General features: G+C 36.5%; 1 protein-coding gene across 6 annotated transcripts in view; it reads right to left on the bottom strand.

The window, feature by feature from the left end:
- Nucleotides 1-14,746, bottom strand: part of TSPAN12 (tetraspanin 12) — a 65,781-nt gene that overhangs the window by 14,467 nt on the left and 36,568 nt on the right. For all 6 annotated transcript variants that reach the window (XM_057550397.1, XM_057550398.1, XM_057550399.1 and 3 more), the window contains 3 exons: nt 12,537-12,611; nt 8,670-8,777; nt 4,228-4,371 (listed from right to left, as the gene is read on the bottom strand). In XM_057550397.1, coding sequence (XP_057406380.1) covers nt 4,228-4,371; nt 8,670-8,777; nt 12,537-12,611 — 327 coding nt within the window. The remainder of the gene's footprint in view (nt 1-4,227; nt 4,372-8,669; nt 8,778-12,536; nt 12,612-14,746) is intronic.

The raw sequence follows: 14,746 nt of genomic DNA, 5'->3' as shown, positions 1-14,746 counted from the left end.
CATGGCTGGATCCTTCTCACCGACTGGTCTTGGTTCAAATGTCACCTCCTAAGAGAGCCTGTTCCTAAACATCCTATCTTAAATAATTTCCTCACCAATAAAGCCATTCTTTAGCACATGACCCTGTTCAGAGTCTTCAAAGTGCTTACCGCCACCTGAAATGATTTTTTATTGCTGTTTTTTTCTTGTTAAATGTCTATATCCCTAACTAGAACATAAGTTATACTGGAGGAGAGTTTTTTGTCTGAAACATTCTCCATTGTATCTTCAGCGTTCACAATAGCACTTGGAACCCAGTAGGTACTCAAAACTGTTTGAATGAATGAATGGGATAGAACCAAATTGAGGGTCAGAGATAGTTTTATCTGTGGATTTTTAAATCTGTACTTTTAAACAAGTGGATAGCTCACTATGGATATTTGAGGAGCTGTGTGCCAAACCCAACAATACCACTGATGGAAATGTTTTTAAAATGTGCGAATGTTGCTATATTTCCGCTCTGTCATTTTTCACAGATTTCAAATATGTCATAAAATATGACATACGGGTCAGGGACCATGCAGGCCAACAGATGGTTGAGAATGATTTATTTCCTTGATTTCAGACTACTGAAGAAAGACTGCAGGAAGAAAGTCAGTTCTTATCTCTAAGCTTACAGAATATGAAAGATAAAAGGGACCTTGAAGTTCATCTAGTCCAGATTCACTCTTAATTTAAAAATCCATTCTACCCACCAATGACATAGTTATCTGACCTTGACTTTAATATTTTTAGTGATGAGACACTCACGATTTTAAAAGAGAACCTTTCTCACAACTGGACGGATTTTGATGAGCAAGGTCTTCCGTCTATTGATTCAAAATTTCCTTCCTGTAACTTCTGGCCCTTGGAGCAACAATGAATAAGTCTAGTTCCTGTTCGGAATGATGAACTTTGAAATATTTGAAGACCTCCAAAATATCTCCTTTCAGTACTTGCTACTTCAGAATAAATTTCCCAAATATCAACAGCTGTCCCTCACTTGTTCACCCTTTCAGACCCCTCATCTTTCAGGTGGATGATCTCTGGGCACACTGCAATGAGGAAACGTATGCTCTCCTGGGCAAAGTGGAATTAAGTCTTATTTTTAATGATGGATTTAATTGTACTTTTGCCATAAAGCTACTAAGTGATCCACTTTTGTAAGTCAGCTATGCATATAATTATGCACTATGTTACCAATATCAGCATCTGTTATAAATTGTAAAATGCAAAAGCAGATTACTCTGATATAATGAACTTCCATCTCTGCTGGAAGTCTGTCTAAAGAACATCTTGTAACTGATAATGTCAGCTTGCTTTTCAAAGTCTTTTGATGAAAATATGAGAAAACTTTTAAAATAATGTGGGCCATCAATTTGCACTTGCACAGTAGTGTGGTTTCTTTTAATCTTAAAATTCAGGTAACAAGCAATTATAGACATCCTGAAATTAAAGTGTCTCATTATGAATACTATTAGCAAAAGTGAATTGCATTTTTAAACAAAAAAATTTTATTAAATGTTTAATTGACTGCTTTTCAACTAAATAATAAAACTGAAGTGAATCTGTCCATACTCAGACTTTGTGGGAAGATATGGTAAATTCATTCATGTTTTGTCATTCTCAGGATCAATATTGGTTATAATCATGTTACCAGTATTAATCACTAAAGAAAGTAGAAATTATTATATATGTAGCCCAATAATTCCCCATATTGACTTGCCACTCCTAAAAACTAACAAATGGATTAAGTTCACACTAAGAAAGTGGATAGGTTTCAATTCACATGTCTACACTTACATCCATACTGTAATCCTCTGGGGTTTTTTGGTTTTGGATTTTTCTGCAAAATGGTTTATTATCCCAGGAGGAGGCTCTCCCTGGGGCTTACCTCTTAATAAATAAATGTCTGTCTGTAATCATCTGTTTTTTAAAACCTAGTGGTAAGTTATAATATATTTGAATATCCACAATTACATCTGCATCTAATATTATCTTAGAAATATTAAGCTTGATTTCTTGTTTTATGAAATCAATAGGACTTTAACTGGTGAATTGTTAGGTGACCATCCCTACTACAGACACCAACCAATATTTACCTTTCACTCAGAAAAAAAAATGTAACATAATCACTGAGGAACTCAGAGACACTGACTCAATAATTCTTCATTTAATATACAATATCTTGTATATTCCTTTTCATTCAAAGCCAAAATGCTACTAAGCATAATATGCCTAAAATGATAACATCCAAACACAATACTTCCCAGTAGTGTGAGGCGTGACTATAAGTATTTTGATTATCTTTTAAAATAAACACCTGAGTTATTCAGTTGCTTCAACAATTCTTGTTATGAGATAAATTTCATCCCCTCTAAATTCATATGTTAAGTCCCTAATCTCCAGTACCTCAGAATGTGATCTTATTTGGAAATAGAATCCTTGCAGATATAATTAGTTAAGATGAGGTCATACCGGAGAAGGGTGGGCCCCTAGTCTAATATGACTGGTGTCCTTATGAAAAAGGGAAATTTGGAGACAGATGCAAACAGGGAGAATGGCATGTAAAGACAAAGGCAGAGATCTGGGTGATGCTTCTACAAGCCAAGGAACACCAGTGATTCCCAGGAAACCACCGGAAGCTGAGGGAGAAGCATAGGCATAGAGTCTTCCTCATATGCCTCAGAGGGAACCAACCTTGCTGACACCTCGATCTCAGACTTATAGCCTTTAGAACTGTGAGACAATAAATATCTGTTGTTTAAGTTACTCACTTTGTGGTACTTTCCTGCCCTAGAAAGACTAACACAATTCTGAATCTCTTAAAGATATTTGGCACTCCTCTTTGTGGCCTGCCTTCAGAGCCCAAAGCACTTTATTTTGGATATCCTTAAATGTGGCAAAGGCTTGTCCTCTAAGATGAATTTTTTAACAGTCAAAAGTTATTCATCTCTAAGACGTGAAAGAAATGAAACATTTGTGTGGGTAATCCAGCATCATTTTTCAAATTCATTAATTTACACTATAAATTAATAAAACTGATTTTCGTGCATCTCTACAACTGACTTTGGCAGGCAGCCTAAAAGATGTTTTGAACAATAACAGTATTTCTAGGGAAAAACAGATGTGTGTGTGTGTATGTGTGTATTATATTATGAATGGTGTAAATTGTTACTTTATGTTAATATGATTTGTGGTACCCAGATACTTGACTGGTGATGTATCTGGGAAATGATCCCAGCCCATCAGCCTGAGCAGCTTGCCTTCCACCTGATTTACATTTTGAGCTTCCATTCTAGATCAAGACTACAATAAAACCTTCTATAAAGACGGAACTGTCTTATATCTGTGTTGGCCTATACTGCTAGTCTCAAGTGGCTGTTGAGCCCTTAAAATGTGGCTAGTGCAACTGAGGAAACGCAATTTTTATCTTATTTTATTTTAATTGAAATAGCCACTTGTAGCTATTGGCTACTACACTGGAATGGTGTAGCTCTAGATTTTAATTTGAAAATAGGATTCCCCTGCTAACAAAGTTTGAAAATCACCATTAAAAATGAAGGAATAGGAAAGCTTCTGCTAACAAGGGAATAACGGATGATTCTGATGAATTCTCCCGGAAAACATAAATATGCAAGTTTCTTAGCCACTTGATAACTGACTTTAATCCCACTGAGCATCTAACTTCATTAAATCAGCTAAAACTAACATCACTGATCATTAGCCAGCAGGGGGACCTGAAGAGTCGAGGACAGCATTTTCTCTGGAGAGTGGAAGGGTTTTTTGGGATTTTTTTGGGTTTTGGTTTTTTTGTCCACCCCCCGCCCCCATGTTTTAGTCTATATGGAAGCCCTAAATACACATTCTGCTCAAGAACTGCAAAACTTGTCTTCCCGAATGTCCAGAGTTAGTCACACACTCTGCATGTCTGTTTTTAAAGCGCTCTTAGGAAGTGGCAATAGAGCTTGGTTCTAGACAATACAATTCAAAATCCAATTAATTCTAAAACCTAGTCTTTCCAAATTTACTTTGTTAAAATGTGATTAGTATTCAGATTTTTATATTAACTTTTAGCTTTGTCCTCTTTCTCCACATTTCAGAGGCAAAAAATTTTTGGGTCCTTCATATTTAGACAGAAGAGGAAAATTGCATTGGCATGTTGTTGATTCTTTACTTCCATGATAAGTTAATGACACATGACCTTACCTCTTGATAAAGGTCACTGAGATCTTCCTGGTGGGCCTGTTTGGAACATCCTGGGAATTCCTTAACACAACAGGAATCTGGGGGCCAGTCCATTTCTGTCATTTCCAGCCAGTCGGTGAAATAGACAACTCCACAGCACTTGAACTGCAAAAGAATGACTGGTCAGGCTCAGAAACAACAAAAATATTTTCTTAACTTATGGGAGACTGAACATTAGATTTCTTAAATATTTGCACCCAGAACTAAAGTCACTTCTGTCATCACCTAATGATATGTGCACATTTTATGTTGACAACAGAAATGTAAGAGAGGACTCCATAATGGAACACTTCTGAACAATAATGCCCATAACACATGAAGACAGATCAGGCATGACTGAGTCTTACCTCCCCGCAAATGTAAAATCCTCTACAAGTGATCATATAGCAGCAAAGTTAATACACACTAACAAAACAAATAGCTGAAATCTTATATTTAACATTAAACCTCTAGCTACTAGCGAATAGTTGATCAATCTATTTGCATATTGCCTAGTTACCAACTTAACCGCTTAACAAATTCAAATATTATATTAAGTTTCCACAATCTCTGTAGAAAGATTTTTGGCCAACAGCCCACATCACAGAGATTACCCAAATTGATTCATTAAACAGTAAATTTCCAAAAATTTCTGAGATGTAGACATAGGTTTGGTCAACAAATTTTTATTCAACTGAGTGAGAATCTTGAAAAAAACTGTCATATTCTATCACCATAATCTCAGAAGAAATGATGTGTCTTTACTGTCAATAAAGTTGGATTTAAGACAACCTATGTGGTCTTTGTTTCTTTTTAGTCTCATTTCACCAACTATTAACAAAAACCTTCTCTGGCCAAAGTTTAGAAACCCTGCTTAAGGACGTATGTAGATTAGATTCAGAGTAATTAACTATGAAAACTTTCTGTCGTTGGGTAGAGGGCGGTTACTCTTCCATATAGTCAAAAGCAAGGGTTATGAATGGGCAGTCACTGAGAAGAATTTTGCCAGGAGTGACTGGCTTTGCAAATTATGTAGCCTAAATCAACCTGTGTTCAGGATTAACACTGTATTGTAAAATATCACAATCCACCATTTCAAAATTTCAACTAAAATAAACTTTAAAGAATTCTGAACTTCTTATGTAAAATGAAACAAGGAAATACAAAAAATGATTTTACATTTTTTCACTTGCTTAAATATCTAATTTTTAAAGAGAAAAAAAAAATGGTCATGAAGAACCTAGGGGCGAGACGGGAATAAAGACACAGACCTACTAGAGTATGGACTTGAGGATACGGGGAGGGGGAAGGGTAAGCTGGGACAAAGTGAGAGAGTGGCATGGACATATACACACTACCAAATGTAAAATAGATAGCTGGTGGGAAGCAGCCGCATAGCACAGGGAGATCAGCTCGGTGCTTTGTGACCACCTAGATAGGTGGGATAGGGATGGTGGGAGGGAGGGAGACGCAAGAGGGAAGAGATATGGGGATATATGTATATGTATAACTGATTCACTTTGTTATAAAGCAGAAACTAACACACCATTGTAAAGCAGTTATACTCCAATAAAGATGTTAAAAAAAATAAAATAAAATAAAAATAAATAAATAAAGAGAAAAAAATCATCTTGAATACTATAAATGATGAAATACTGATGCTATGAGTAATACTAAAATTTTCCAAGAAACTTTTAAAATAATTTTAGTATTTCCCTCTTATAAATTTGTTCTAAAATTCACAAATACACCACAAACATCACCAATGAAGTCCAACATAAGTTAACATCATGTATTTTACATAAGTCATTGAGTATCCATAAAAAATACATGTAGTAAAACGACCACTTTCTAAAGATCATAAACTACCTTTCCAAGCCAGTCTTTTTAAATCCTTGTACGCAGAAGAAACCTACTTCTCATTTCCTAATGTCATGTGTTTTTCTGTGTTGCTGACGGAAGGACAGTTCTTGGAACACATTCACTCCGTCCACAATAGAACAGCCCATTTATCTGGCCTTGTCAGGAAGTGAGGTGCTCCACACAAATGACTTTTCCAAATAACTTATGCATAGCATGTTCTGTGCCAAATGCTTTTTTTATTTTAATAAGTCACTGAGATGTTGCTTTTTACATGGTTGTTTTCCTTCATCAATAGAAGATACTGAATTGATACTGAAAAATTTCCTGGAAACTCCCTTAAGCAAACCCATTCTTCAGCCACACATGACTATGGTCTACATCTCCTTGGAGTCTTGCTGCCTCTTTTAGAGCCACATTGTGAGATGGGGCGACTCTTCTAACATGCTGTCAAATCGGAAAATTCCACCACCATTTTACCTAAGCAAAACCTGAGGCTCTAAGGAACAGGACAAGTAAGTTGCCAAGATCACAAACCAGCCAGCGGTGGAGCCTATTGTTCTCAAGCCTATATACTCCAACCTCTGTGTTAGAATCAATAAATAAATACAGTTTTTAGCATCAGTTTTTTTAAAGGTATTAAATAAACATCACTAGGGCTTAAGTGAGAGTCCACTAAAGTGAAGTACATGCCCAGAACTGCACCGAATGAGGAGTCAGGAAAACTGCAGCCTGAGAAGGCTGCTCTACAATTTATTTTGGGAGAAGGTGGTTAGCTGAATTGTGTCCTTCCGCCCCATCACCAAAATTGACGGTGAGGTTCTAACCTCCAGAATGTGACCATATTTGGGAAGAAGGTCTTTACAGAAGGAATTAAATTAAAATAAGGTCATAAGGGTGGTCCTAATCCCATCTGACCTATGTCCTTATAAGAAGAGGAAATTTAAACACAGACACAGAGGGAAGATGACGCAAAGACACAGGGAGAGGACTTCGGCTGTCTACAAGCCCAGCAGAGAGGCCTCAGGAAAAAAGCAATCCTGCCGACGCCTTGATCTCAGACTTCCAGCCTCCAGAGTTGTGAGACAATAAATTTCTATTGTTTAAGCCACCCAGCCTGTGGTACTTTGTTATGGCCGCAGCCCTAGCAAACTAATACAAGGGGCTTTTAAAAACTCTTTCAGGAGGCCCGGAGGTCTTCACCACCTCCTCTGGAATGAAATAAGCCTACGATGTAGAGGAGGGAACTTACCATACAACAAATCTAAAAATATGTGCGCTATCATTTGTAGCGCTGTACATTGTCTACCTAGGGTGGCGCCCTCTTTCTACCATTAGAGAAAAACTCATTTTGTTTTTTAACCTGGATTATCATGGTCCACATCACAATTGTCAGAAAATAAAGAGCTCTGGGAAGCTTCCACTCCGGGCAGTAGCTGAACACAGCTTATTATAAATTCCCTAATGCTTCACTTATTTTCCCTTCACGTTGTTTTTAGTACAAATGAAGAGTAAACAAACAAAGTCAGGAAGAAGTTAAATAAACAGGAAATCTGTGCTGCAATGATAATTTTCACCATCTCAACAACTGTAACACAAAGAGCCAGATTTGGAGATTATCCTGGACTTGAACCTCTGCCTGTATCCAAGACAGAGTAACTGAACAGGGAGCAGGACATCTATTGTGCAAGACCCTGATTCTCAAATGCTTTGGAGCCCAGCTTTAAATGCCAGTAAAAGAAAGAGATAGACTTGGTCATCTGGGAATGTCACTCCAATCGCAAGGAAACTGCTTGGGAGAAGAACTTAGTCTGAATCAATGGTTAACTTCAAGTCACCAGATTTTAAACATCTAAATATAGTCCCTGTTTGAGAAGATAATGGGATGCAGTGCTATATGGAAGGTAGGTAAGAAAAGCTAAAAGCACTTAACTTTGTAATGTTACTGTTAATAACCATAAGCTAAATGAGATCAAACTTATGATCCCATTTAATCTTCTCAACACCTGGAGGAGATAGGTACTTTTATTATCCCCGTTTTATAGATGAGACTGAAGCTTAAGGAAGTTAAGTAAATTACAGAAGCTCATGTAATAGTAAGCAGCAGAGCCAGAATTTGAACGAAGTTCTTTCTGACTAGAAAGTTCATACTTTTAATGATATACTGAGTCCTAATTCCCAAATGAGACCCATTATTTTAAATTTTCAAATGATGTTTAAATTACAGATAGCTCTAAAAGTCATGAAAAATTATCCATTCAAATAGACCTTGGGTAATTATCAAGGAATTCTCATTAAAAAAGGAAAATTTAGTTTAGCAAAAGGGCTTTTAAAAAATTCTAAAATATATGTGAACCGTGGGAAATGAAGCAGAAATGGTGGAAGAAAAGCAGGGCATAGAGCTACTTAAAGTATTTCTCAATAAAGAATTACACCAGTGGTAACTGAATCATTGGCTTAACTTTTCAGCACAGGGAAAATGACCAAAGCCAAAGCTCTGAACACTTGTTTTGAAAGTGTGTCATTTATTCCATACCCTCTACCTCAGAAAAGGTAGCACTTACCTCTCTCTGAAAAAAATTCCAAGCATGAGTAAGCCACCGGTATCTCGGTAAGCCATAATTTGTCATTCTGGCTTTCAAAGTGACCATGTCTGACCACTGTACTGGAACCTAGAGATAGAAAAGACAAAGTATCAACAACTGTAACGTGCAAACAGCCACATTCAGACACAAATACATTCACAGATTCACACAGACACAATCACTCATAGACTCATCCACATCCTCACACTTACCTGGAAGGTACTGCCATTGCCAAACACTACCTTAAATTTGTATTTGTTTGTGGCTTAAATTAAGCTCAGGGTTATTAAATACTTATTAAACAAATCTCTACTTGTAGATTTTTGTACTAAATGAGGAGGTACTTCATATTAAGCAAAATAATGCGAAATCACTTAATGCCGATATCAAGCTCAAGGAAATCACAAACAAGTAAGCTATATGTTCTATAGATACACCTGAAGAGCTCCTCATAACAAGTGATCCCTGCTGCAAAATGCCCTTTCATTTGATTTCGTAATGCTATGAAATGGTTCTTTGAAGGGACTGCAGATTCTGGTACTAAAATAAAGGGAGAAGAATTAAGGGAAAGAGTTCAGCTCAAGCCAAGCCTCACTCTAGAATAAGTCTGTAAACTTTTCAAAAATTGGATTTTAGAGGCATGCTAGAATTCTAGAAAAACTGTTCTGAAATTAAAGCATTTTTTTTGTGCTCTGCCTCTCAAGGCACCTAGCGCCATGTCCCTGAACAGTGTTTAATCATGACAGAGTTTCAGGTACACAACACAACAGTTGGCAAGAAATCTAATCAGCATATCATGCCATGTTTTATGTACAGTGCTACAGGAGAAATGGGGTCACACAAATCCTAGTCTCTCCACACGTGTGGTATTTATTAAAGTAACTCTTGGGAAACTAGACAGACATCCACACCTGATCTATGGAGCAATACTGACTGCGCTAAGTCAAGCAAATTTGACACTAACTTAAGATTCATATTATTTTGAAATCTTATTTTTAAAAATAGTAATATCAATAGTAGTTTAAAAATTCCTGGCCACAGAAAGTCTTCATTTTGTTCCTTTGTTAATTTTCTTTTTTATTACTTGGAAATGTACAATACAAAAGAAAACACCCCAATGCCTGGGCACACAACTTTGCTCCCTAAATAATGGGCTGACTGGGTATACTGTGTGCTCATCTGGTTCCAATAAAGTTCAGAGAACTAACCAAAGTTCAAGCTATTCACTATAACTTCTTATTATCTCATATCCTTTTGAACATAAAATAAATAGAAGTGAAATAAATTCTCTAGAAACTTATAATCTGAAACAGTTAACATTATTGACAGATTTCATCTAGAGAAGGAATGATGAATGGGAGGTGAACATGTATACAAAAAACAGAAATAATGGGAAAATAGGCTGCCTGATGCCCAATCTCTTGATTTGGTTACTAGAACAGTCTTATTTTTAATTTATTTTCCAAAATAAATATAAGTTGTTTCCCACTTGTGACCACAATTGATCTGAAACCAAATATAGCAAGAAACACAGGCGGTCACTGAGGTTCTGGCACAAAATACAGTGCTCCGGCCATAAAGGAAAACACACATGTATTGGCTCCTTGCATGGAACAGAGAAGAGCACAAAGCCCATTCTACGCAAAGGCTGGATTCTGCAAAATTTGGCAGCTCATAAACTTTAACGGCACTTTTCATTCACGCTGCTATCAGCGCAAAGGCAACAACAACAACAAAATTCTGACAAACGTTTTCCCTAAAGGACTACTTTCCACATTTCACTTTTAAACAGCCCTTGTTTTATCCTGGTGACTTAATAGGGGAAGATTTACACAAGCAAAACAGTGATGTATGCCTTCAGCAGGCACGGCAGTGTACACCTATCTAGTACCATTATGATACTAAAAAAATACTTGCAGATCGCCCCTTCACAGAATAGAAGCAAGTATCTAAAAAAGTATCAATTCCTTTCTGTTTCCTCAAGTTCCTTAGAATTATATTAGAGTCAAAATATTTCCTTTCAAATACCTTAAATTAATTCATTTCAAACTTGTTATAATTTAGGAAATTTATCAAACATTAGTATGACATAAACACTGTTCAAGCCATTTTTTAAATCCACTAGAAAGTAAACTCATTTTTAAAAACCTTTTAATTACCAAAAAGAACACAAAAGCTGAGATGAGGAGATCAAGAATTAATTATACAATTTACTACTCATTGCTTGACTGTTAAGGAGATCCATGTGTTTATTGAAATCAGAAAAAATTAATAAGACACTGAAACTGAGTCCCTGGAATCAATCACTTTTTCATTCCCTTAATATACCAAGTTTCTAGGGATGGTGTGAAAATATGATTCTCAAAGACAACAAGAGCATTCCTATTGTAATAGGAGATTTTGTTTTAAAGATAGTGTTTAACTTTATATTAAACTAGTTAGAACCTGCCCTGACTTTTCAATTTTTAATAGAGAAAAAAATAACCATAAATTCTCTCTTCTTACTGAGAGTTGTCACACATTGAAAGCATGAGTGTTTTCAGAGGGGTCCAGCTGTGTAGCAGTGCCAAAGCATCGTTTACATGTAAACTGAAGTATGTAGAGTACCCACTAGTCTGTAATTACCACTTAGTATTCAAAACAGTGTCACAGTACAGTAGCAGATTCACCATAGAACCTTTAATAACTGCATCAGTACCAGAGATGTCTTCAATTTTCTTACACAACTGCCAAAATGCCTCTCAGAAACAAATGTAAAAGAATCTGCTTCGTGGGTGGTGGTGATGTGATGAATTGGGAGATTTTGATTGACATATATACACTAATATGTATAAAATAGATAACTAATAAGAGCCTGCTGCATAAAAAATAAATAAAATTAAATTAAAAATAAAAAAGAATCTGCTTCGCTTCTTAAGAGCTCTTAAATTTTAAAATGTTGAAGACTGACCTGGGGAACTTGCCACAAATGCAAATACCCAGTCCCTGCCTTTTCCTCTATTCTGATCGAGCAGCTCTGGCCTAGAGCCCTATAATGTGCGTTTTAAAGAATCACCCTGGTGGACTCCTGCTGTAGACAGTCCGAAGACTACATGTTGGGGGAAGAAAAACATCATCTTCCTGAAACAGAATTACTCTACGAAGCTCACAGTGGAAAAATCTGACCTGCCACCACGAAAACAGCCAGACTTCACAGACATGCAAAGGTGCTCTACCTCATTGATAATCAATGCACCAATTTTCACCAATGAAGTGAGCAAACATTAAATAAGTAATAATGCCCAACAGAGCAGAGGTGAAGTGTGAGTGGTAAACCAAACATGACTGGTAAAATCTTAAGGTTAAGAAACTCTTATTCTCATTCATTCTAACACACACTTCTTAATTTGGAAGATGGTTCGGCTTGCTGCAAACAGAAGGTACATGTTTCCTAGCCATCAGTGTACAGCTGCAGTCAGCATTTTATAAGGTTTTCATGTAGCTTTTCAACTTTTCTCAAGTCCTGTTGCAAATGTGAATATTTCCTATTATACAATCAGAAGATAGTAAAATTATTTTAGAACGTATATTATTTTTAGTCTATTATATCCATGTTTAAGCAATCTGTGGAATTAAAGATATATATAGGAATAGAGGAAACGAAAAATTAGAAATTATGCTTTGGAACTATGCTTTAGACACAGAAAAGAAAATGCTACATTTCAGAAGTATTGGGAATATTCATTGTTACCAGATAGCATGAACATTCAAATTAATAATCATGTGCCTAACAACTCCAGAGTCTCTGATTTAAAAGGCTGAACGAATATTGTTTAAGACTGTGGTTATATCCCATTTTGAACTCACCATAATTTCCTGCTCATATGTCCAAACACCACAAGCCAGTTCTACACAGAAAATGACAAGTAAACTTCCAAAATACTGCAGAAGAACAGAAAATGAATGCTGTTAGGACAGAATCAAAGTAAAATATGGTCATCAGAGACAAGCTAAATATTATTCAGTGTTGTTTATCCAAAGGACCAGAAAACAGAGGCACATATTCAAGAAGCGCCCTCCCTTGGGAGCAGATGGGGAAAATTTCAGCAAATTTTGAGACATCAGCAGACGACATTCAATACTCACCTAAGTGGGTCGTTTGGATAGTGCTCCATTTATCCAATGCTTTCATTATTAATTCACTCAATGGATAAGACCACCTCATTTTACAAATGAAGAAATTAATGTGAAAAGTATACAAGATGACTTGCTCAAGAACGTGCATAATAAATTTTAGAGCCCTAAAGTGACCACTGCAGCCATGTTCTTTGTGCTCTCCCTTGCCACTTCTCCAGTTGTGGGGGTCACTTTCCAGAAGTAAACAGTAAAAGGGTGAGAAAGAACAGGCTCTCTGAAAGTTCACTAATTCCAGCAGAATTAAAACAACTCCACTGCTGTCATGAATCCTCCACTCCATTTATGGTGTCAGTCAGGGTGGGAGGATCGGGTAGTGATGATTATTGATTATTCGTCTTCACTGGAATGGCAGCTCTATCAAGGGCAGAAATTTACTGTGTTCCTTGTCACAAAGTAGGTGCTCAATAATTTTTTTTTACATAATATATGAATAGATAAGCATATATGAAAAAAAAAACAGAATGAGGTGTGGAGAAAAAGGAACCCTCCTACACTGTTGGTGGGAATGTAAATTGGTGCAGCCACTATGGAGAACAGTATGGTCCTTCCTTCAAAAACTAAAAATAGAGTTGCCATATGATCCTGCAATCCCACTCCTGGGCACATATCCAGAGGAAACCATAATTTGAAAAGATACATGCACCCCAATGTTCATAGCAGTACTATTTACAATAGCCAAGACATGGAAGTAACCTAAACTTGCATGGACAGTTAAATGGATAAAGAAGATGTGATATATGCATACAATGGAATATTAGCCACAAAAAAGAATGAAATAATTACATTTGCAGCAACATGGGTGGACCTAGAGATTATCATACTAAGTGAAGTAAGTCAGAAGTGAAGTAAGTATTTGTCTAAGGACAAATATCATACGCTTATATGTGGATTCTAAAAAAAAAATTGATACAAATGAACTTATTTGCAAAACAGAACTAGACTCAGAGACATGGAAAACAAACATATGGTTACCAAAGGGGAAAGGGAGGGAGGGATAAATTAGGAGTTTGGGGTTAAAATATACACACTACTATATATAAAATAGATAACCAACAAGGACCTACTATATAGCACAGGGAACTCTACTCAATATTTTGTAATAACCTATAAGGGAAAAGGATCTGAAAAAGGATAGCTATATATACATATATATGTATAACTGAATCACTTTGCTGTACACCTGAAACTAACACAACATTGTAAATCAGCTATATTTCAATAAAAAATTTAAAAAAGAAAAGTTAAACAAAAAGCACAGTGATACAATGGAAAGAGACTGGGAGCTGCCTCGGACTGGGTGATCCGGAAAGGCCTCCTTATGAAGGTGATCTTGAAGATGACTCAGTAGCGTCAAGGAGAAGGCAAAGCTGATAAGATGTGTGGCAAAGCAATCCAGGAAGAGGAAAGATCAAGACCAAGGCCACCTTGCAGGTGAGCTAGTTAATTTAAGAACTCAGTGGTAACAGAAATGCAGAAGCGGGTGGGATGGGGAGAGTGGGTGAAGCACATGACACTGAGAGGTCCAAAGAGCCAGATCTTCGCGGGCCAGAGAAAGGCTTTTGGATTTCATTCTAAGTGTATTCTACGTGAAATTCACTAGCAAGTGACATGGTGTGATGTACATTATGAAAACATAATTCTGGCTCTTTTGTGGAAAATGACCTGTAGGAAAGCAAAGGTGTGGTCAGTGCAACTAAATAAAAGATTGCTGAATTAGGATGGTAGCAGGGAAATGGGAAAAAATGGGCTGATTTAGGATTGTGAGCCATCAAGACTTGAATGTCATTTCTTTGCTCATAATTTTTGCCAAAGAAGGGAAGGGAAGAATAAAAGAGACAGAAATTTGAGCTGATTTTCTATTACTTCCATGATATATCCCT

Source organism: Balaenoptera acutorostrata, chromosome 7, assembly GCF_949987535.1.
Source record: "Balaenoptera acutorostrata chromosome 7, mBalAcu1.1, whole genome shotgun sequence".
NCBI classification, from domain to species: Eukaryota; Metazoa; Chordata; class Mammalia; order Artiodactyla; family Balaenopteridae; genus Balaenoptera; species Balaenoptera acutorostrata.
Note: the sequence above shows the minus strand (reverse complement) of the source record. Positions and strands in the feature narration are given on the sequence as shown.